General features: G+C 42.9%; 2 protein-coding genes across 3 annotated transcripts; one reads left to right on the plus strand and one right to left on the minus strand.

The window, feature by feature from the left end:
* The first annotated feature begins 7,310 nt into the window (after positions 1-7,310).
* si:dkey-106l3.7 (uncharacterized) lies at positions 7,311-11,180 on the plus strand. The gene is made up of 6 exons (XM_004538201.5): positions 7,311-8,007; positions 9,535-9,696; positions 9,938-10,112; positions 10,243-10,325; positions 10,436-10,533; positions 10,745-11,180. The coding sequence occupies exons 1-6, from the start codon at positions 7,399-7,401 to the stop codon at positions 10,824-10,826; spliced, it is 1,209 nt and encodes a 402-aa protein (XP_004538258.3). The 5' UTR covers positions 7,311-7,398; the 3' UTR covers positions 10,827-11,180.
* Positions 11,181-12,698: 1,518 nt separating this feature from the next.
* rnf208 (ring finger protein 208) lies at positions 12,699-21,028 on the minus strand. 2 transcript variants are annotated; one of them, XM_076886438.1, is made up of 2 exons: positions 20,201-21,028; positions 12,699-14,863 (listed from the first exon to the last, which is right to left on the minus strand). In XM_076886438.1, the coding sequence occupies exon 2, from the start codon at positions 13,842-13,844 to the stop codon at positions 13,068-13,070; it is 777 nt and encodes a 258-aa protein (XP_076742553.1). In that variant the 5' UTR covers positions 13,845-14,863; positions 20,201-21,028; the 3' UTR covers positions 12,699-13,067. The 2 variants fall into 2 exon arrangements, with proteins under 2 accessions (XP_076742553.1, XP_004538256.1); XM_004538199.5 differs by having other exon boundaries at positions 20,197-21,028.

Here is a 21,028-nt window from a genome sequence, read left to right on the forward strand (position 1 = left end):
TTATCTTGTGCAGAAAAATGCGCTGACATTGCGTTATATCGAGCACCGGCTGCCCAGTTAAACTGTGACTATCACCAGGTAACTAGGCGTGTTTCTTGAATTAGCAGCAGGTGTTAAACAGCTGACAGATGAGGAGGAGGATGCATGCAGGTAAACTGAGGGTCTGTTGAGCTGATCGCTGGTTTCGTGAGAAAAATGTCAGCTCGTTCTTTATGTTACAGAAGCACAGAGACACAAGACCAGGCGGAAAGAGACGATCGTTCGGTGAAAATGAGAATCTGCGAATGCAACATGTGGAACACGGAGAGTGGAATATGTAAACAAACCGGTTAACGTAACCCCCTGGGTGCATTCTGCATGCTAACTGTTAGCAGAGCTAGTGAAATCTCTGAAAACATCTGAGCACTTTTGCAAACATGTTCTATGTTGACAACCTGACCAGACATACGTTGCGACATTCGCGGCTAAAACACTGTTAAAAGTGTAGCTGGTGACAGAAAAACGGGTATTTTAAAACTACACCACCACCATTGCTGCCTGTGATTTGATCTGCATTCTGGGATACCTGGCTGCCCCAAGTCTACACAAGCAATCGATTATCTAGGATCGACCTGTTTTGACTTACTTTGCACGGCAACCAATCAAATGTTAGAGAAGCTGCATGGGCAGCGTTAACCCCGCCCCCTGAGTTTGATGGGTGACACATGAAGATTAAACCACTACATTCTCGGCTAAAAAAATATTAAAACGGTATTTGGTAACACACAAACAGGGTTTTTCAAAGCTCAGTTCTGTTAGCTTCCACATGCCGGTTGTTGTGTGCTAGAAACAATGGCCACCAGGCCAAAGCAATGGTTTTGACTCGATCAGCGTTAACCCCGCCCCCTGAGTTTGATGGGTGAGGCTGACAGATAAAATTATTTCATGATGAGAGCCAGGCGCCAGGACTGCCAAAATGAAATAAATAAATATATCATTAAATAATTAATTAAATGTGTCAATAATTAATTAAATGTGTCAATAATTAATTAAAATGTGAAATACATAAATAATTAATTAAATGTGTCAATAATTAATTAATTACATGTGTCAATAATTAATTAAAATGTGAAATACATAAATAATTAATTAAATGTGTCAATAATTAATTAATTACATGTGTCATAACTATTTAATTAATTAATTAATTCCAATTTTAATTAATTATTGCCACATTTAATTAATTATTTAATGGTGTATTTAATTAATTCATTATGGCAGTCCTGGCGTTCCATACCGGACGCGCTGGCGCATCAAAATCACACGACCAATTTAAGACGACACAGCTACAAGATGCAGCACGTCAGAGTCTCCATTTCAACTTGGGTCGAAAGTGCGGACTTCAAACTATATACCAGTTTTTGAATTGTGTCGATGGGCCACGTAAAACCAGAGTTATGATAAAAAATACACGCGATGTTTTTTTTCTGAACAAAACAGTGGTGTTTACAGCGGGAAGAACGGTAAAACTGCATTTTCTACAGACAGCGCTAGCAAACACTCTCCGCTTGCGAGTGAAAAAAGAAAAAGAAAAAACACCCCTTCCCTATTGGTGTTAGAGTTTACCATGTCAGCCAATCAAAAAAATGATATGGCAAACATGTGAGATTTGGTTGTTTAGGGAGAAGGGGAAGTTTTTAGGGGTGACACCTGCAACGGAAAGCGGGCGAGCGAAAGACAGAGAGAGAGAGAGCGCAAGTTTTCATATGTGAGACATTAGTGACGTTTAGCGTGTTTGGAGGCTATAGTTAGTTTGTTGTGTAGTTATTGTCTTGTATTGTGTGTCAGTTAGACTGCTGAATTTCATATTTGCTCTAAAAAAGCCGTCAAAGTTCCCATATGGAAAACTGGACTGATGCACCTCCTGCTGTCAGACCTGCAGGGTTTGGGCCTGTGGTGTTCTCCTCTGTCTTATACTGAACACAAACTATTTTTTTTGACTGGCACAAATAATTTGTGTGCCTTCTTATTTGATGCAGCACACCTGATTGTTCTGTAAATAGATTTAAATGGTTATATAAAAAAACGCCTGAGGCCTTGGCTGCATTTTTAGGTAAATAAATAGTACCTTATAACTTTGTTGTTTGCAAAACTTGTGCATAATTTTTAGAAATATACAATTTCTATTTGCATTTCAAGTTATGAAAATGATTCGTTAAACATGTTTGTGGGTTTTACAGTAAAAAATATAACTTTTTTCTACTCGGATTTTGAATTTTTTGTTTGAATTTAGATCAACTGTGATAATATAGTATACCCAAATGAAAAAAGAACTCAAATTTCAGATATTTGAGGTTGTGCTGAAAATAATGATACCAAACAAGGCAAGAAAAACATATTTTAAAGGTGAAATATAGAGGTAAAATCAAAAGTGGTCAAAAACGGCCAATTATACCCTGGACCCCAGAGGGTTAATCACTTCGTAAAACCTGTTGACACTGATTTTCAGTCCAGTTCTGGCATGGGCAGTCAGGAAAAGCTGAAGATAGCTCGGGCCCCGCCAGGTGGGGGAAGAAGCAGAGTTGTCCAGTCCAATGGAAGGCGGGTGGCCACGGCGGGGGGCCTGGGCCGGCACCACCTGATCATCCAGAAGAACATGTGCCGGTTTAAGTTTGTCATTGGAAACAACCTCCTGCTGACCCCCAAAGTCCAAAAGGAAATGCTTCCAGCCCGGTTGAATAACCCTAAACGGGCCTTCATACAGTGGACGCAGCGGAGGCCTATGAGCGTCATGCCTGACGAAAACAAACTGCAACAACCTCGGAACAAAAGTGACGGGCACACAATGGTGCACTGGGCCAGGAACAGAAAACGAGTCTCTTGGGGGACAGAGAAACAGCACAGAGGGATCGAAGCACGGGGCAGGCTCTCGGGCAAGAATTCCCCGGGGACCCGGAAGGGCTGGCCGTGGACAAGTTCAGCCGGGGAAACTCCGAGGTCTTCTTTAACCGCACAGCGCAACCCCAGTAAAACCCACGGAAGGCGGTCAACCCAGTTGCCATCTGTAAGAGAAGCACGGAGCACGGCCTTAAGCGACTGGTGGAAATGCTTGCACATCCCGTTGGCCTGCGGATGGTACGCAGTGGTTTGGTGGACCTTAACCCCCCAGGCCATCAGCCATGGCAGACCAAAGCTCCGAAAAGAACTGGGGGCCCCTGTCTGAGGTGATGTCGGTGGGGGGACCGAAACGAAACGTCCTTCAGTACAAGGCCCGTTTGCGCAGACCACAGAGCAAGGACGTCCGGGTCGGCACGCTGGTCAGCGGCCATAGCGTCAAAGTCTATGCCGACATAAACAGGAGAAACCAGTGCACGGGACGGACAGTCAGCCACGCATGGATGGACGAGAACTCCTGGTTTCAGCTAGGGGCCAGACACAAGGCTCTGGTCAGCTCCACTCCACTCCAACCAGCGCCATGGACCGTGGCTGAGACGCGTGGTGGCTGCAGAGGGGGCAGGAGGATCCGTCTCTCGCACCCTCACCCCTCCGGCGCGGTAGTACTGGAGAATAAATTCAATGTCCTGGATCCTGTGGACTTTCCTCCTCTGACCGCTAGCCCTCGCCATCCCGCTGTGTTGCTGAGGTCTGCGCCATCTCCACCACTACGCCCCCGGAGTCAGGGCAGCAGAAAGGAGGTGGAGGAAAAATAAAAATACTATCAACTGTCACAGTCTGGCGAGGGCAGACTGTATGAATTGAAAAAGGACCCAAAATGCAGACTCCAAGGAACAGGGAACAAAACTTTAATGTTAACAAAAAGCAAGCCGTTTAATATGGCTGGTAAAAAAGGTACAAACAAAGGGCAAGGCAAACTGAAGCAAAATTAACACAAACCTAAACTGGGAAATCTAAACAAACAATAAGAAAAACCTAGACAAGAAACTTGGAAGCATGGCATAGGAAACATGGCGTGGACAACAGACGACCTGACAATCACACACTGAAAACAGAGGACTTAAATACACAGGAGGTGATTAGGGGAAGTGGGAACACATGGAGGAACAGCTGAGGGTAATAAAGCAGGACGAGGCAAGGGAAGCAAAACTAGAAACACTCACATGAGACATGGACCTCAAAGTAAAACAGGAAACACACTGACTGAATTCTAAACATGCAAACTTAACAGCAACTGGGGAGACAGAATATAGGAACCTGAAATATGGTACAAAACCATCACAGTGGACATAACATGGAACACAGGGAAGCCATATGACGAAGCCAAAGAGCAAAACCTAAGATAACCATAACTGAGATCTAGGGAAACACGAAACAGTACCACAAAGGACTCAAAACATAATCCATAATATAAAAACACGAGATCTCTCCAAAATGAAACAGGAACATGAGAGGCAGACATAACAACATAAGACAACAGACATGAAACACACGAAGGGCAAGGGAGATTTAACATAGTTGGAACACGAGGGGGAAATAATAAGAACTAGAAACACTTAGGCATGATAACAAATAAACTTAGGAAACCTGATAAGCTTAAACATACACTATGAACATCAAAAGAACTGAAACTCAAAACACTGGGTCATAAGACCCAGGACCGTGACAATCAACCATCAAATATTTTGCGAGCAACTTAAAATGTACAATAATACATTAAGGAACTCAAGAAATTCATACTTCGCCAAAATAATCAGTAATAACAAAAATAATCCCAAGGTCCTCTTTTCCACCATAGATCATTTATTTAACCCTGATTTTAACAGCTCCCAAAGAACCCCACAGACTCACTCTGTGAGCAGTTTGCAGACCACTTCAGGGGAAAAATCAGCGCCATCAGATCTGATATTTTATCTAATCGCGATATGTTTGTAAACACATCTGATGGCTCGATTGTACCTGAGGAGACACTGGACAGCTTTGTCCTGGTTAATGCTGAGAACCTTCAGAAAGTTTTCTCCACAGTGAGACCCACCACATGTCTTTTAGATCCAATCCCTTCTTCACTCTTTAAAACACTTTATGGATTTTTTGAGGCTGAGCTTTTATACATGATGAATTGCTCTCTTCAGTTGGGTGTCTTCCCTGCTGCCTTTAAAACGGCGGTGGTGAGGCCCCTTCTGAAGAAGAGCAATTTGGATTGTAATGATTTTAATAACTACAGACCTGTATCCAACTTACCATTTTTAAGTAAAGTCTTAGAAAAACTTGTTTTTACTCAGATTACTGATTTTCTCAATGATAGACAGATCCTGGAGATATTCCAGTCTGGATTTAGGGTGAACCACAGCACAGAGACGGCTCTCCTAAAGGTTTTAAATGATCTTAGATGTAACTGGGACTCCCAAAAGCTCTCAGTCCTGGTGCTACTGGATCTAAGCGCAGCCTTTGATACAGTAGACCACGCTATTCTTTTAAACAGACTGAAACACATGGTGGGCCTCTCTGGTGCTGTACATAACTGGTTCACTTCCTATCTCTCTGACAGATCTTTTATGGTGAGTATGGATACATGCTCCTCTAAGATCCATAGAATGACATGTGGTGTGCCTCAAGGGTCGGTTTTAGGCCCTGTACTTTTTAATTTGTATATGCTCCCTCTCGGCAGTGTCATCAGGAGGCATGGAGTGAACTTCCACAGTTACGCTGATGACACGCAGCTGTACATCTCCGTGTCTCCTGATGACACCAGACCAATGGATGCCCTTTTTAACTGTATCTTAGATATACGATCTTGGATGGCAGAAAACTTTTTACAGCTTAACCAGGACAAAACTGAAGTTTTAATTGTCGGTCCTGAGGCTCAGAGAGAGAAACTCTTGTCTAAATTAGAGGCATTTTCACTATGTCCTTCGCTACAAGTGAAAAACCTGGGTGTTATTTTTGACTCTGAGCTTGGTTTTATCCCACATGTTAAACATGTAACCAAAATTGGATTTTATCATCTAAAAAATATAGCCAGAGTCCGCCCTATTCTCTCTCGGGCCAACACGGAGATGCTGATGCATGCTTTTATTACCAGTCGCATTGATTACTGTAACGCCCTGCTCTCTGGTCTTCCTAAGAAGAATATTTCAACTTTACAACTCTTGCAAAACTCGGCAGCTCGTGTGCTGACGAAGACCAGAGGGCGGGCCCACATTACACCGGTTTTAGAATCGCTGCATTGGCTCCCCGTGTGTTTCAGGGATATGTGTGTATTCACATCATTTATGTTAATGAGAGTGCGGGGAGTGAGTTGGAGGGTGGGGTGCGCTGCTTTTAACTATGTAAAGCACTTTGTGCTACATTTTTTTTTTGTATGAAAAGTGCTTTATAAATAAAGATTGATTGATTGATTGATTGATTGCTCAATTGCTAAAAAAAAGGATAAGAAAGTCTGGCTTCATGGAAGCAAAATAAAAAGAAATGAGAGGTGGCTCAATACTTTTGCACAGTACTGCATTTAGATTAAAAAATGTACTAATACAGAATACAATGTGAGAAACACTGATTTTTGAAAACACACACACACACACACACACACACACACACACACACACACACACACACACACACACACACATATATGTGTGTTAAAATCCTTTGAAAAGACTGAATAAGTATCCTTAAAAGTCATTTACAGAGTGTGATGAAGTTTTGGAGTAAGGAAAATATTTATCAAGATGACAACAAACACCACTGTGAGAACATTATGTCTGTTCAGTGTTTCCAGGATTGCGAAGGAGCCTTTGCATTTGCTCAGATGACCCGTGCTGTCACCGCTCACCTGGGGAATGCAGCAGACATGACCGTCCGTGCTGCACATGCCTACAGGATCAGATAAACCTGAGTTTTGTGAAGTGACGAAGCAGCGTTTATCAGTCAAGCTCTTTTGCTTTTCCCTCACATACCATGACTCTTTGTATCCACTGAGGAACGTCAGTATGTTTCCACTTTTATCTCGTGGGGGTAACATAAATGGCAGCACTTATACGATTTACCTTAAATATCAGCATTCCTTCGTTTCTACCTCACTTTCTTAGAAGCTCAGTGCATGTTATTATTATTATTATTTCACCTGTAATTACACACGATTCCCAGGTTGAAGATGTGTGGCCATGCTGAGGCTTGCTCATGTCATTTTCTGGACGTTGTTACAGGTGTGAGGACAAATGCAATATTTCAGCTGCATTGCATCTGAGTCACCTTCTTTTCCAAGTAATTAGCGAGGAAGGAGCAGGTATCAACATGCAGCTGCAAGCTGTGACCGGGATGGGCGTGGTGAAGGCGCACAGGCGAATCAGAAGGCATGTTGTGAATTCTAGTTCATCTCTGCAAATGACTGCGTGGGTTGTCTGAGCTGGTGCCTCGCTTATTTTCCTCTTTCAGCCTGGCAGCACAGGTGCAAGGGACGAAACAAGCATGAATCTGTACAAGAGCTTTGGAAACCTCATGGAGACTTGGGTAACTGATGACACAAGTCCTGACTCAGAGTGGTTTCAGCGCAATGCTAAAGACCCTCCAACACCTTCCTCAGAGATGGAAACAAACGGGCGCTCAGAATCAGTGGACTCTGGAGTGGAGACGGCCAGCTGTGACACATGTTTTCGTGCTACATCGTCCTTTGCCTCAACAGAAATAGAAGAAGATCTCACTCCAGCATTAACATCGCAGTCTCCTGTGTTCTCCTCTCCCAAGCCCACCTGCTGCCCTTCTTCATCCCCGCTTCTATGTTCCAGCAGCACTCAGAAAGACTCTACTGCCTCGCACCTTAAATTAGAGCAAGTGTTACAAAGGACTGATTCTATGTATTCAAAGGGCAACTCAAAGCCCCTGACACCAGAAGAAATGCTCAGTCGGCGACCTCAAGCGTCTTTTCCGATCAAACGGCACACATCGGAGTTAGTAAGAGGTCAAAGATCAGACAGACTTGAAGAAAGAAGGACAGTCAGTCCACTTGTTTCCATTCAGCCAGTGTCAGAAATGTGCAGACGGACTCAGTCTATGATTAGTAACAGGCGGACATCAGAGGTGAGAAGCTCTTCTATCATGAACCAAGCTTTAAATCTCTTAAGATTTTGTGTTTTTTCCATAGTAATGCTCTATCACTTAAATATTGTTTTTGGTTTCTGTTTGTGCTTTTCTGGGGCCAGTTTCGGGATGACATAATTTAGTCACGGTTACATGTACCATCTTGCACGGCACAAGCCAGACATTAGAGGAACGGTTGATAGACTGTACAAGAGGTTTAACAGGCCCTCCACTTTTTCCTGGAGGGTTGCAACACAGAAAGCTGCTTTCATATTCAAAGTAAGGCTTGCATGTCATTAATCAGACAAGATCTCTTTCAACAAACTTTCACAAGACCGTCGTCTGCGCATGGGCTCATAAACCAGTCTGCCCAGTTAGCAGGCATGTGAAGAATGGATATAGGACATGTGGGGAGAAGTCTGTGGGTCTTTTTTTTTTCAGAATGTGAGACATATTTCGTTAATCAGAGTTAATCAGAAAAAATGTCTTGTTTTGGAAAATTATTTTGGGTGTACAAGATTGAGATGAATGGATTCAATTCTCAAAAAATGTGAAAACCAGTTCACGCTGACAGTGCACAAAGGTGAAGAAACAACTGGATTACCTGAACCATTTGAAAGCATTTAGTTCACAATGCTTTGTTTTTAGCCACTGGGTGTGTGTCATAAGTTTGTTCTTGTATTCGTTTGGCCAAGGTTAAATAGCTTTGGGTAATGCAATACAAGGAAGCTACTTAATGCCAAGTAGTCACATCTACATAACTATATACTTTTTTAATTACATGCAATCAGATGCGTATGAATGTGTCAGTCAGATGAATGTGGATATTCTAACTAAACAGGTTGTGATTTCCATTGTTAGGTTTTCATCTCAACTCATCTGAACTTAATAACTTGAAAAAGTTATATGATATATTGCTTCATTTAACATGCTAACACACTCAATTAGCTCCAAACACCACAGGCATGGTGAAATTAGGCCCCTAAGAAGGCGCTATGTAAAAACTTTGCAGAGAATCGCATACATTTTGCACAAAAAGTGGGATTTTCGTTAATCGGCAGAACTGCAGGTTAATCAGTTTAACTGTGACAGGAACTGTCAGAGCCAGTTCTGCTGGCAATTAGCCACTCTGCCTCGTGGCCAAGAGGAAGCATTATAATGTAAAATGAAAAGGTTGATAGTATGACTGCCGCAGCTGTTTCATCTTTTGACACCTGTTTTAATAAAAGGTACTGACTCAAATTTCTGGCATGTGCAAATGTTGGCTTCACAGCTTGTAATCAAGTTTGCAGGGGTTGCGGGACAGAAAATCCAGTTGTTGTTGGAGTTTTTTAAATAAAGTGTTGAGATGTTTTAAACAGGTATGTTTCATAGTGGTGCTAAATTTAAAAAAAGGGGAATCATGGAAGAGTTTCCCACTCCCAGAAGTAATATCTGCACAAAATTTCCTTGCATGTGCGAAGTGTATTTGTAACAAAACAGCAGGATTTTTAAGTTAACATTTGATTTGCTCTTTGACATTTGCAGGGCTTTGGTTGCAATGAGATAAAAGAACTGAGTCCTGGGTTCATCTACCTGGAGCAGGTGTGTCAGAAGCTAGAAGATATTGCAAGACAGCAGATGGAAAACCGAGCGCTACAGATGGAGGCAGACGTCCTCGTGCAACACAAAGTCTTCCAAGTGAGCCAGGTAACGTCATTCATTTCTTAATGTATGAATTCAATTCAGTCCAGTCCAATTCAATTTTATGTATATAGCGCCAAATCACAACAACAGTCCCTTCAAGGCTCTATAATGTCTCACAGTTAAGAACTCGTAACAGTTTCAACAGGTAATAAAACTGACACGAGTTTGTCAGATTAGTGATGACAAATTATCCTGCAATCTGGAGACCTATATGAATTAAAAAGCTCACTTTTTTTTCTTTTAGACTCCTGACATCTGTCAGACTGACTCTGTAACTGCAGAGAAGGACTTAACCACTTGTCAAAGCCTTGAAGATACAGTAAATGTAGAGCATGTTAGCAGCGAACCTAAGCAGCGGAAATACGGACATTTTCGGCAGAGATCAGCTTCAGATACAACTCTTGCCATGATGCATTTAAGTGAGTTATCATCCTACTGTTGTTTTTTAAAAAAAGCCTGATTACTTCTTGTGGTTGTATTTCTGTCCATTTGTTGAATAGAATGTGTACTTTCTGTGATCATGAAGCCTTATTTGTGTTCCTGCTGCAGAAAAAGTGAATGCAGGCTGGAGAGGGCAGCATATGAGTACACATGACCTGCTGGAGGAGCTTGAGGAAGTCCAAGAAAATCAGGTAGAACATCAGAAGTAAATAAGAAAAAATACATGTGTATATCATGAATTATAAGTGATAAGAAATATGTTATTTTATTAATGTACTCTTAATCTTCTTTTCCTCTTCAGGAATCCACAGAGAAGGAGACAAAAAAACCTATAATGAACTGGAGGAAAAAACTCCTGTCCTTGAGAAGAGAGGGGTCTAATGCTTCATATAAAAGGAGGTGAGTTGTGTTATTTATACACTGATGCAGTGGTCCACAGGTAATGGATCATCGATAAGGAGGCTTTGGTGAGATTTTTGGTGTTGATTTTCAGACGATGCATCTGCTCCTCTTGAACATTTTGTTCTTTTTTTCATGAAACGCAGCACAAACGCAACCTCCACTTTCTGACGTTGACTCGTTTCATCTCTTTCTAATGAATTTTTTAAAGCCAACAGATGCAGCCATCTGAGAAAAACTCGACCCGTCGAAGGCTGAGCCAACTGTTCAAGAGGAAAGACAAAACTGTATAAATGGACCACAGTGTCTGGCTTGATGTTTTGATGTTAGAGATTCTGAGGAGAAAAGGCTTTTCTGCAAAACTACAAGCACTTTAACTGCTTTCAAAACTACTTCCTATTCATCCCTTTATGCACCAGTGTGCTGCATTATATAAATGTAAAAAGTTTACTTGCTTTTTAAAAATTTATATTGACAAATAAAGGCAATTTCAATACTGTTTATTTGACTGGGAAGTAAATGGTTAAGTGGTTCTCTCATTATTTACAATTAGCACAACAAAAATGTCCTATGTTACTGTTTTTAACAATTAAAGCAGGCTATACTGCAAATGTCAAATAAAGGAATGATGAAAATATTTCACAGAAGTTCCAGAGTTTTGTCTTCTTGTAATTTGACAACACAAAGTTCATGTTGTTCATGTCTAAGAAGAACCATGATTACATAACACAGAGTTTCTGCTTAATGTGAAAACCTACCTTAGACCGTGCAGTTTAAACAATGTTGCTTTTTTCCTTCTTATTATTTAGAATTTTTAATCATCAGGAATTCAAGGGTTACACTCAGTGACCTTTTCATAGACTCAACTTATTCATTTCTTATCAGTTAATCACATGGCAGCAACGGACTGTATTCAGGCACGTAGACATGGTCAAGACAACCTGATGAAGCTCAAACCAAGCAGCAGAAGAATGGGAACGAAAGGTGATTTAAGTGACTTACGTGCATGGTGTTGTTGTTAGTGCCAGATAGGCTGGTCTGAGTATTTCAGAAAGTGCTGATCTACTAGGATTTTTCAGCACAAACATCTCCAGAGTTTACAAAGAGTAAAGAGAAAATATCCAGTGGTCAGCAGTTCTCTGACCACAGGATATGTCAAACAAGAATGGCCTCATAGGAAGACAACATAAACAACAACATATTAATACCAAGGTGTGCCAAAGAGCATCTCTGAACATACAACATATGGAACCTTGAAGCAAATTTACTACAGACCACTGGAAAAATATTTCCTGGTCTGATGACTCTTGATTTCTTCCGCAACCCTCAGATGGTAGGGTCAGAATTTGGTATAATCAACATGAAAACATGGATCCATCTTCACTTGTATGACTGGTTCAGGCTTTTGGTGTCGGTGTAATAGTGTTTTTTCTGTATTGTTACAGAAATACAATACAACCCATCTGAGTATTATTGCTGTCCATCCCCTTATGACCACGGTGTACCTATCTTTTGATGGCTGCTTCCAGCCGGATAATTAACCATGTCCCAAATCTCACACCACCTCAAGGGATTGGCCTCCAGACTCCTGATCTCATTCCAGTAGAACACTTTTAGAAATAAGAAGCTCGTGGATGTGCAGCTGACAAATTTTTAGCAGCTATGTGATGGTATCATGCTAAATGGAACAAAATCTCAGAGAAATGTTTACACCACTTTGTTGAATCTGTACCACAAAGAATAAAGGGTGGTCCAAACCAGTACTAACATGGTATACCTAATAAACCGTCCAGTAAGTTTTTAGGAAACTCAGAACAGACTTGAACCAACTCATTACAGTATGTGGAAGATTTTAACCAACTGCCAAATGTATTGTTCATCAGTTGCTGTTGGACTGTTGAACTTAATGAATCAGCTATTTCAGATTTGGAGTAAATTGATTTTCACTACTTAGAAACTTTAACTATTCAATTCAAGGGTTTCATGGGCTAAAACTGCCTTTAAAATTTCCTTGCTTATCAAAAATTTTACACTTTTTAATCCAATTTTGGGGTTTTCATCTGAATGCTGTAAGAAACTGGTTTAGCATTCTTTTTTTTGTACTTAAAAGTCAGTATTGTGAGTACCCTATGATTCCCACCCAACAAGTGCAGGCCACACAGAGGTACTTTTTCTCATTTAGATAATCTTTATTCACCTAGGTTGGGGGAGATGGACCTCCCCAGGCATTCCCATGTAAAGAGATGTCAACAAAGACAAACACGTCCAACCAAACGAGAGAGGGTGAACAGGATTCCAGTCCATACATAAAATACATTTATTTACTATTTATTGAACCACCGGCATCCATTAGTCCCACACAGCATCCATCTGTGCTATTAAATATATATAGATAACATCTATGGAGGGCTTTATTTACTGTATGTGTGAGTGAAGGAGGGAATTGGCAGAACAGGCAGAGCTTATAGACGAGGAGTGGTGGTGGTGGTGGTGGTAGAGCAGCGTCAAGTCATGCCTGCAGTGTCCGTCCTTGTCTACATGATGCCACAGGAAGACAAGGGGTTGGCAATCTGACAGGTGCAGGCTGACTGGCAGTACTGACGCACAGTCTGGTAGCAGCTGCGGTCGGCGTCCCCGCCCCACTGCACGGGCCCGTTGGGGTCAGAGGGCAAGCGGCTCAGGATGCTGGTGTTGATGGCCAGAGCAGCCAGGCCATAGTCAGTGAACAGCACTGTCTCGCGGCGACACGTGGGGCAGGAGATGAACTTGTACTTGGGACACGACTCGTAGAGGATCTGCAGGCATTCCTCGCACACTGAGTGCAGGCAGGAGAGGATGCGCGGCCGCTTCCCGGCGAAGTTGTATGTGTGGCCACAGGTAGGGCAATCCAGGGGCTCGCAGGGCATTACGGGTCCCGAGGAGGAGGAGGAAGAAGAGGAGGAGGAGGTGGAAGAGGAACGTAGCACGTACTGGTTGACTATGACGTCGTCCATCTTGTAGTGGAACTGGTGGTAGCAGATTTCATTGGCACTGGTTTTTCGCTGCGCCAGGAAGCTCTGTTCCCTGCGCATCACGGGGGCCGGGGGGGACACCATCGGCCTGGGAGACCCTGCTATGTCCAGAGTTAGGTCGCTGCAGGCCTGGTTGACGATGATCTCACCCTCACCTCCACCGTCCCACGCCACTCTGGGGGGCGGGGCATAGCGTGGCTGGGTGACGGGCACAGGACACTCTCTGGGAAACTTCTCAGACTGGATGATCTTGACGGTGTCCATCGGGATGGTCACGGGCTGACGCCTGAGGCAGGACATTCGCACGGTTTTGGAGGTGGGAAAGAGAGGAGCAATGGCTCTTATCAGCGCTAGACAACTCTGCCTGGTTCTGTGCGACGGCAAAAAAGATTAGACTCCTTTTTTGAAGTCAGCCATTAGAGGGGACATGGGGACGGATGGTTCCCTCCATGTTTCCCTCAGAGATCCCCCACACCCTCCCCTTGGTGGGCACTGTTGTCAGCCTGAGTCTTTATGAGGTGGAGACAGATAGGAGAGCTTTGCCAGAGCACCACAATCTGTAGCTCTTATTCTGTCACAGCTAATATGTACAGATGACTTAACAGTCCAGCTTACAGTATCGGACCAGTGTTGACTACTTAAAGGTAGTTTTTTTTGTTGTTGCTGTTTTAACTCACTTATGCTGATGGTTCTCTGCTGTCTCTGATGGCTATTCACTCACAAGAACTGCTCAGCACAGAGATAAACACTGATAAATAATCTCATATGCACACAGATTCTCACATGTACACATACAGTACAGGTTTAGTGGAGGGTTGGATTACAGGCAGTTCAGAAAGGTCCACGAGGTATTGTCTGAAACGATATCCTGTGCCCTGCTAAGGCTTTAGATATGTTTCTTGCTCAGCCTTGCTTAGCTTCCTGTTTTTGGCTGCGGATGTGTTACACATCAACTTGAGTGTGTGAGAACGAAAGAATAAATTCTTGGTCCAGGTTGGTCAGCTGACCCTGTGTGACCCTTGTAAGCGCCTTGAGGCAACTGTTGTTGTGATTTGGCGCTATATAAATAAAGTTGAATTGAACTGGCTCAGTGATAAGAAGTAGCGAGGAGGCCTTTTATTGGAAGGTGCCATAAAAAAAAAGAAAAGGAAAAAAAGCTGTTGCAATGACTCCTTAAATCTCCAAGGCTCCTGAATTCCTCGGAGGTGGGAGTGAAGGGTGGTTTATTTGGACTTTCAGATAGTCGTCCCAGCTAAGCAGAAAGAGTGGTAACAGTTTGGTGCCTCAGTCCAATAACCGGATTCCTTTTGTCCATCCACCTGTGATCAGAAAGAAAAAGAAAATAGTTTTAGCATTGGTTCTCGAAAAATCCACGGTTGCTTTCTCTAAAATGGTGCCAAATATGTGCGTGTGACCGACCGGAATTTGTTCCGCTCTATCTGTATACTGATTGTTTTTCATTCTGATGACAGAGGATATCACAACAGTTCATTAAGGGGTAAAAAAAATGGTCCTACTTCCTTCTGCATCTTGACATTTGGCTCAGGTGAGTCTCTACAAAGACAGATAAATATCATGTTTCCAGACGCTCTGGGGCACAGCACAGGGAGCATGCCTTCCTGTGACTAAACACAATCAGCACGCTGCCAGGTCTGAAGATCGTGCTGATATCTAATGTGCAATGGCGAAAGAATCACAAACACAGGGCCTGGAATGAGCCTAACAAAGTTACCACTCAGTGTATGCCTTTCTTTATTCTTTTGAGCCTCTATCATTCAGTGTAGTAGACTGCACTAATGTTCTGGTAACACTGCAGCAAGGATTGAAGAAGCACTGAGTCATGAAGTGCCTCAACATAGTAGCAGCCTTCAAAAACACTAGTGTGTACCTATATCTTCTACATAAAGTAAACGGTGCTGGGAACTGGGTGCACCCCCCCCCCAGTAAATGTAACTGACATGTATTTTAAGTCATAGCTTGCTACACCGTGTGGTTAGAGCAGGTGATTGTGCCACAAGTTTCAGGCCTACTCTTGTCACTCCTCCTGCTTCCTGTCAACACCCAGCCATCATCTGAGCTGCGTCAGTCCGACTCCAACACGCGTGGGAACAGGTTACAATCAAGCAATGGGGAGCTTGTGTCATACCGCGTGTGGGTTTTTTGCGAGAAAGAACAAATGCACAGATGAATTTTTTTTTAGCTTGACCAAAACAAAAGCTGTCGAAAAGCAGAAGAGGGAGGATGACACATCTTTCATTCTCCGCGTGGCTGTCAGCGGTGATGATTCATTAGAGAGAGAGGGAAAAAAATGAGCAGAGGAGGTGACCTACATGGCGAGGAGGAAAAAAAAAGACAGAGATAGAGAGAGAGAGAGCACAGCACAGGTCCTGGTTTCTATTTCTGGGTTGTTTATCTATTCACTTCTCAGTGGTTTCCTGCCCCCAACCCCTGCTGCAGATTCACGCTGAATGAGGAAGATGTACGCAGACGGCGGAAGTCTTTAGCTCATTACTCTGCAGCGAGCCATTTTAGGCTTTGTTTCTCCCATTTATCTGCTCTCTATTAATCTCTTGTCATACTTGCACACAGGCATAGGTGTGGGGAAACATCATTCACAATTACACCATCATCCAACACTGCAATGCCACAACACTCCTCCCAAAAACAGCCTTTCTCATCCTCTTGCGCACACAATCAACATTAATAAAATTTGTGCATTTCACAAGGCTCGGTGGTGTTGGCAGTTAAGACAAAGTGCCATCTCATTTTCATTTAAAATCCTTGATTCTTTCAAAAAATATTTACGTGGGAATTCTCAAAGAGATAAACAACAAGAATGTACATGATATAGTTTACAGACTTTTATTTGCGCCTTCTTTTAGACAATGTTAATGCTGTGGGACACGTTTAACCGATTTCACAATTCGTTTAATAATTGGCATAAAACTTTTGTTAAAGACAAAATATTTGTACAATTTTTCTACTAGATATCAAACTTATTTCATGGATTCAGTATATTTAAGGTCAGGTGCAAAGACCAACTTTTTTGCTTTCTATACTTTATTCTTCGATCGTGTCTCTGATGCTTTGTTAATTTCCAGCTTCATGTTTTAATGTTTGGATGTTGTGACAGTAGCTTTACATGATTCAAAGTGTAAAATAATCCTTCTTTATATTATACCAGGCCTTCATGGAACTCTTCCACTGATCCTCTGTCTCTCTCTGTGCTCTTACCCACCCACCCCAGTTAAAGAGGATGTACCTCCATGAGCTAGCTTCTATCAGATATCATTCCTGCTAAAAAAGAGGTCTTTCCTCCCTACTGTCACCAAGTTAGTGGGACTCTTTCTCTAATACTGCAGCGTCTTCGTCTTATAATACAAAGCACCTTGGAATGAGTGTTGTTGTGCGGAGGCATTATATACATATATTTATCAAAAGAAAGCAAAAAAGAAGGTGCCGAAATGAACCATTTGGGCTTCACTTTAATGCCACTGTCACTTTAGGCCCTTCTTTTGACTGGTGGCCCCTCTGCCCCTCTCCAGCAGCAGGTGGGTGGAGCTGATTTGCTAACAGTGAAAGCAGTGTGCTTAACATGACCATATTTAGAATGTGCCCTTTCTTTGACATTATACAGAGCCACTAACAGAAAAACAACCTGAAACAAAAGTTTACAGCAGCCTGAGCCCTGAGCTCATCATTCACAGGGATCCTTTGTACTTATTATTTAAAACTTCAGCTATGTTTGACATGAATAGACACTAATGTAGCATATATACTGTATGAGCGAAAGTAAATAATTTAATAGGTCTACTTTAAATCTTGTTTTGTCCATTTTAGACTGCATTTTACTTAGACAAGTTTTTTCCCTCTAATCTTATAGTCTTATCTACGTTTTCACCAAATGTAGCTTAAAACACAAAATCTGTAGTAGAGCCTTAAAAAGATGAAAACAACAACAACAACAACAACTATTACTATGCACCACAGCAGCACAAATATACTTTGTCATATGTTCATATAGATAACACAGAAAATATCATTATCTAAAAGTCTGAAATTTCTATTTGGATCAAATGATTATTAATCAAAAAAGATCTTTCATGTCTAGACGGAGCTTGTAAAAATAACTCTGACAATGGCAAGGGTCAATTTGATAAAGTATCTAGACTGCATGAGGATCCTTTGAGCCTGGGGGAGTAGAAGAAGCTAAAATTACCCTCTAATTTGGTGACAGTGTTACAAAAAGGGCTGATAACGGATGCAGATTGCTTGCTGATGGGCCAGCCTTAGCGCAGCCTCCTCCTAACCAACGGAGCCCTCTGCGGTTATGTAAGGAGCTCATCTTCTACCAAGACACCATATTAACAGTGCAAACTGCCCTACACAGCTTTGACACTGTTTGTGTGTGTTTGTGTGTGTACATAGCTGGATCTTCCTGCACAGGAATTATTACACTAATGAAATCATGGCAGGCATTTGACCTCATCATCACAAGCACGAGGAGGAAAAGCAGAGCTGACCACAGAGATGTTAGAGGAGGCTGCCTCAGCTGCACATTCCTCATACCATTAGAAGACACACAGAGCTGCATTCACATTTCTGACACACACACACACACAGCACATTCTCACCAGCATACTCCCCATCACGTACAGGGCACCACCCTTTACATTCCTGGACACACAAACAAACCAGATAACCGGCTGATAACTGCCGCTAAAATTAGGATTTTTAAACGTCTCGTATACTTAGTGGTGGATTTATTAACACACATTTACGTAGCGCTCTGCTCTGGTCCTCCTGATCACAGTGGATAGATTCCACCTGTGCACATCGGAGTGCAGGAGAAGGGCACCATGTTCTGAATGAGTCATAGAGACGATGCGCGAGTCTCCATGTCTGTCTGTCTCATTTTCTCAGTGAAAATCTGCCCGTCACCGTTTCTGTCTCCCATATATCTGTCCGGATGGAGAGAGCAGAGGATTGGGTCATCATGCCCCGATACCTCATACCAGTAGTATGTCAAGTATGCCAGCTATGTTGAAATTTGCATCTACATTCGTACCCCGGCTGGTAAAAAAAGCCAAACTAACAAACTTTCCAGTCGGACCCGTGTGAAATATTATGCTCTATTTTGATTGCATAACGTGTGGTGACCTTAGCGGGCACTGAGGGCAAATCCCCAGATTTACTGTATGTTTGCTGGCTGCAGCTTTTCTCTGCAAATTATGGAGTTGCTGATTCGAAAGTATGAGTTACTCCTGTGGTTAATTGTGGTTGCTAATTTATAAAGACAACAGAGCTTTTCTCCTGTTTACATTCCTGTTTTTCTTAATATTTTTAACCCCATTATATGCGACATATAGATGTCTAATTTCCTGGCTTTGGACACTCATTCACTCATAATCCAATAAAGTGCTGTCAAGCTAATAAAATTTAAATGACAGCATTTAAATACATCTCACTGTTATTTGCTGGATTTTTAGGCACATGTTTGTAACCATCCATCTGTCATGTTTACAGTCAGCTGACTGACTGGCTGAATGCAGTCTGATGTTTGTGTTTTTAGATGGGCACAGAGTGCTCCGTGCATGAGCGGCGAGGTGTTGTTTTTAATAATTAAGCACGCTGCCATTCATGGCAGACATCGGCCATTTTCCCTCACAATTTATTACAGCCAAGTGCTCTTTGTTCTCATCTGTGTAGCTCCCACAGCAACATGGCAGAGCCGCACACAGGCAGTAAAATAAAAGCAACAACCTGAATGTCTCATGCCTCACACAGACCTCATACAAGAATTATGGGGGGGGGGGGTGAGCTCTTCAACAACAGTGGCTCGATTGACTGAGGCAATTGATTTTTTTTCTCTTTAAAGAGGCTGTCTCGGCACATGTTTAAGGCTGATGGCACTGATGATGCTCCGGAGGGACTAATGTGCGTTGGCCAAAATGTTCGGACTGTGTGAGATGAGCTCGCTTCAGTGTGCTGGTTGCATGTGGGAGGGGTGCGTTCGGGAGCAGCAGTTATGCAATCACAGCATGGTGGTGTACCGCTTTCTCACTGCGGCGCCAATGTATGGCCAATACGGAGATGCTGACAGCTACAGAACAGCGCGTTCCTGCCCCATCCCTGCTACCACTACCCTTCCTCCTCCTGCCCCTGTTGTCCATCCACGCAGAGGTCTGTCAAATGTCAAAACCAGAGACAGGAAAACCTGAATATACTGTTAACACGCAAACTCACACATGCTCAGGCTCTGTTCACAGTTTCCAGACAATGTTTGTTTGTGCTCCGTGCAGATAAATACGCAGGCAGGTGCAGGTCCCATTCTGCAGACGCGCACATGTGTCTCCATTCATACATCCAGGTGGGTGTGTGTGTCTGCAGAACGGATGGCCATGATGCAACACTCACACAAATCCCAGCTTAATGTAACAAAGCAAAAAAATAAATAAAAAAATAAAGCAAAGCCTGTCTATTTCATTCAAGCACAAAGACAAAAAACAAAAAGTGTGTATGTTGCTATGAACGCAACATACACGAGCCACACCTCTCAGAGCCTAAATGTACAGGTCACACAGATAATCCAAGGAGCAACACAGAGCAAAAACCTGAGCGTCTTCACCATGAAGCATACACTGAGCCTCACCTGCCTGTCTACGCAGTTGTCTTGTTTCAGTCCTGTCTCGCGCCACGTTCCTGTCTTTCTGTTTTTGCTGTGATATCTTTCGTTCTGTGAAGGTAAAACCAAACCGTGTGGTCTCTTTGTTCGAGGGAGGACGCTCTCTCTCCTCTCAGTCTTCTTCTTGAAGCATCAGCGACTAGCAGCAGCGAAGGGAGGCATCAACGGGGAAGTAAGATGGAGGAAGCTGCTGCTAGGTGGATACATCACGTCTCTGGGCTGCTTTCATCGACCTCCACATCCCTTGTTTCGTTTCTCTGGAGCCTTTCGTCCTTCACTCCACTAACCCTGTTTCTTCTCCTCTGAGCTGTGGCTGAACGTCTGCCTCCGGTATCCTTTTCTCCATCCCTTTTTTCCTCTTCCTCCTTCAGATGATACAGCTCATTCTGTGCACTGATATGAGCTTCTGTGCTGTGACTCTCATATGTCTCCTTCCCTTTCTTTCTTCCTTTCTTCCTTCCTTTCTTCTGGTTTTCAGGTAAACCTCACTTCTCCTGCCTTCCGTCTCCCCTGCTGTTCTCTCTCCTCTTGGCTCCACTGCCGTTCATCGCTGCTCTTTCTCCTCCTCCGTCTGCTCCCGTCAGTGCACCTCACAGTCACACATGCGCAGTGTTTTCACACATATACACTCTCTCTCTGTGCTTCTGGCTCCCTCCTTATGCATGTGGCTTATTTTGCCTGCCTGCCCCCTTCTCTCTCTCTCTCTCTCTCTCTCAGACACACACACACACACACACACACACACACACACACACACACACACACACACACACACACACACACACACACACACACACAC

This window comes from Maylandia zebra, linkage group LG7 (genome assembly GCF_041146795.1).
Source record: "Maylandia zebra isolate NMK-2024a linkage group LG7, Mzebra_GT3a, whole genome shotgun sequence".
NCBI lineage: Eukaryota > Metazoa > Chordata > Actinopteri > Cichliformes > Cichlidae > Maylandia > Maylandia zebra.

What these genes read in the sequence shown, in the direction of transcription:
- rnf208 (XM_076886438.1), bottom strand. Translation starts at nt 13,844, where the DNA reads ATGTCCTGCCTCAGGCGTCAGCCCGTGACCATCCCGATGGACACCGTC.
- si:dkey-106l3.7 (XM_004538201.5), top strand. Translation starts at nt 7,399, where the DNA reads ATGAATCTGTACAAGAGCTTTGGAAACCTCATGGAGACTTGGGTAACT. An exon ending in GTAACAGGCGGACATCAGAG is followed by an intron (nt 8,008 to 9,534) that starts GTGAGAAGCTCT and finishes TGACATTTGCAG; the next exon opens with GGCTTTGGTTGCAATGAGAT. An exon ending in TCTTGCCATGATGCATTTAA is followed by an intron (nt 10,113 to 10,242) that starts GTGAGTTATCAT and finishes TTCCTGCTGCAG; the next exon opens with AAAAAGTGAATGCAGGCTGG.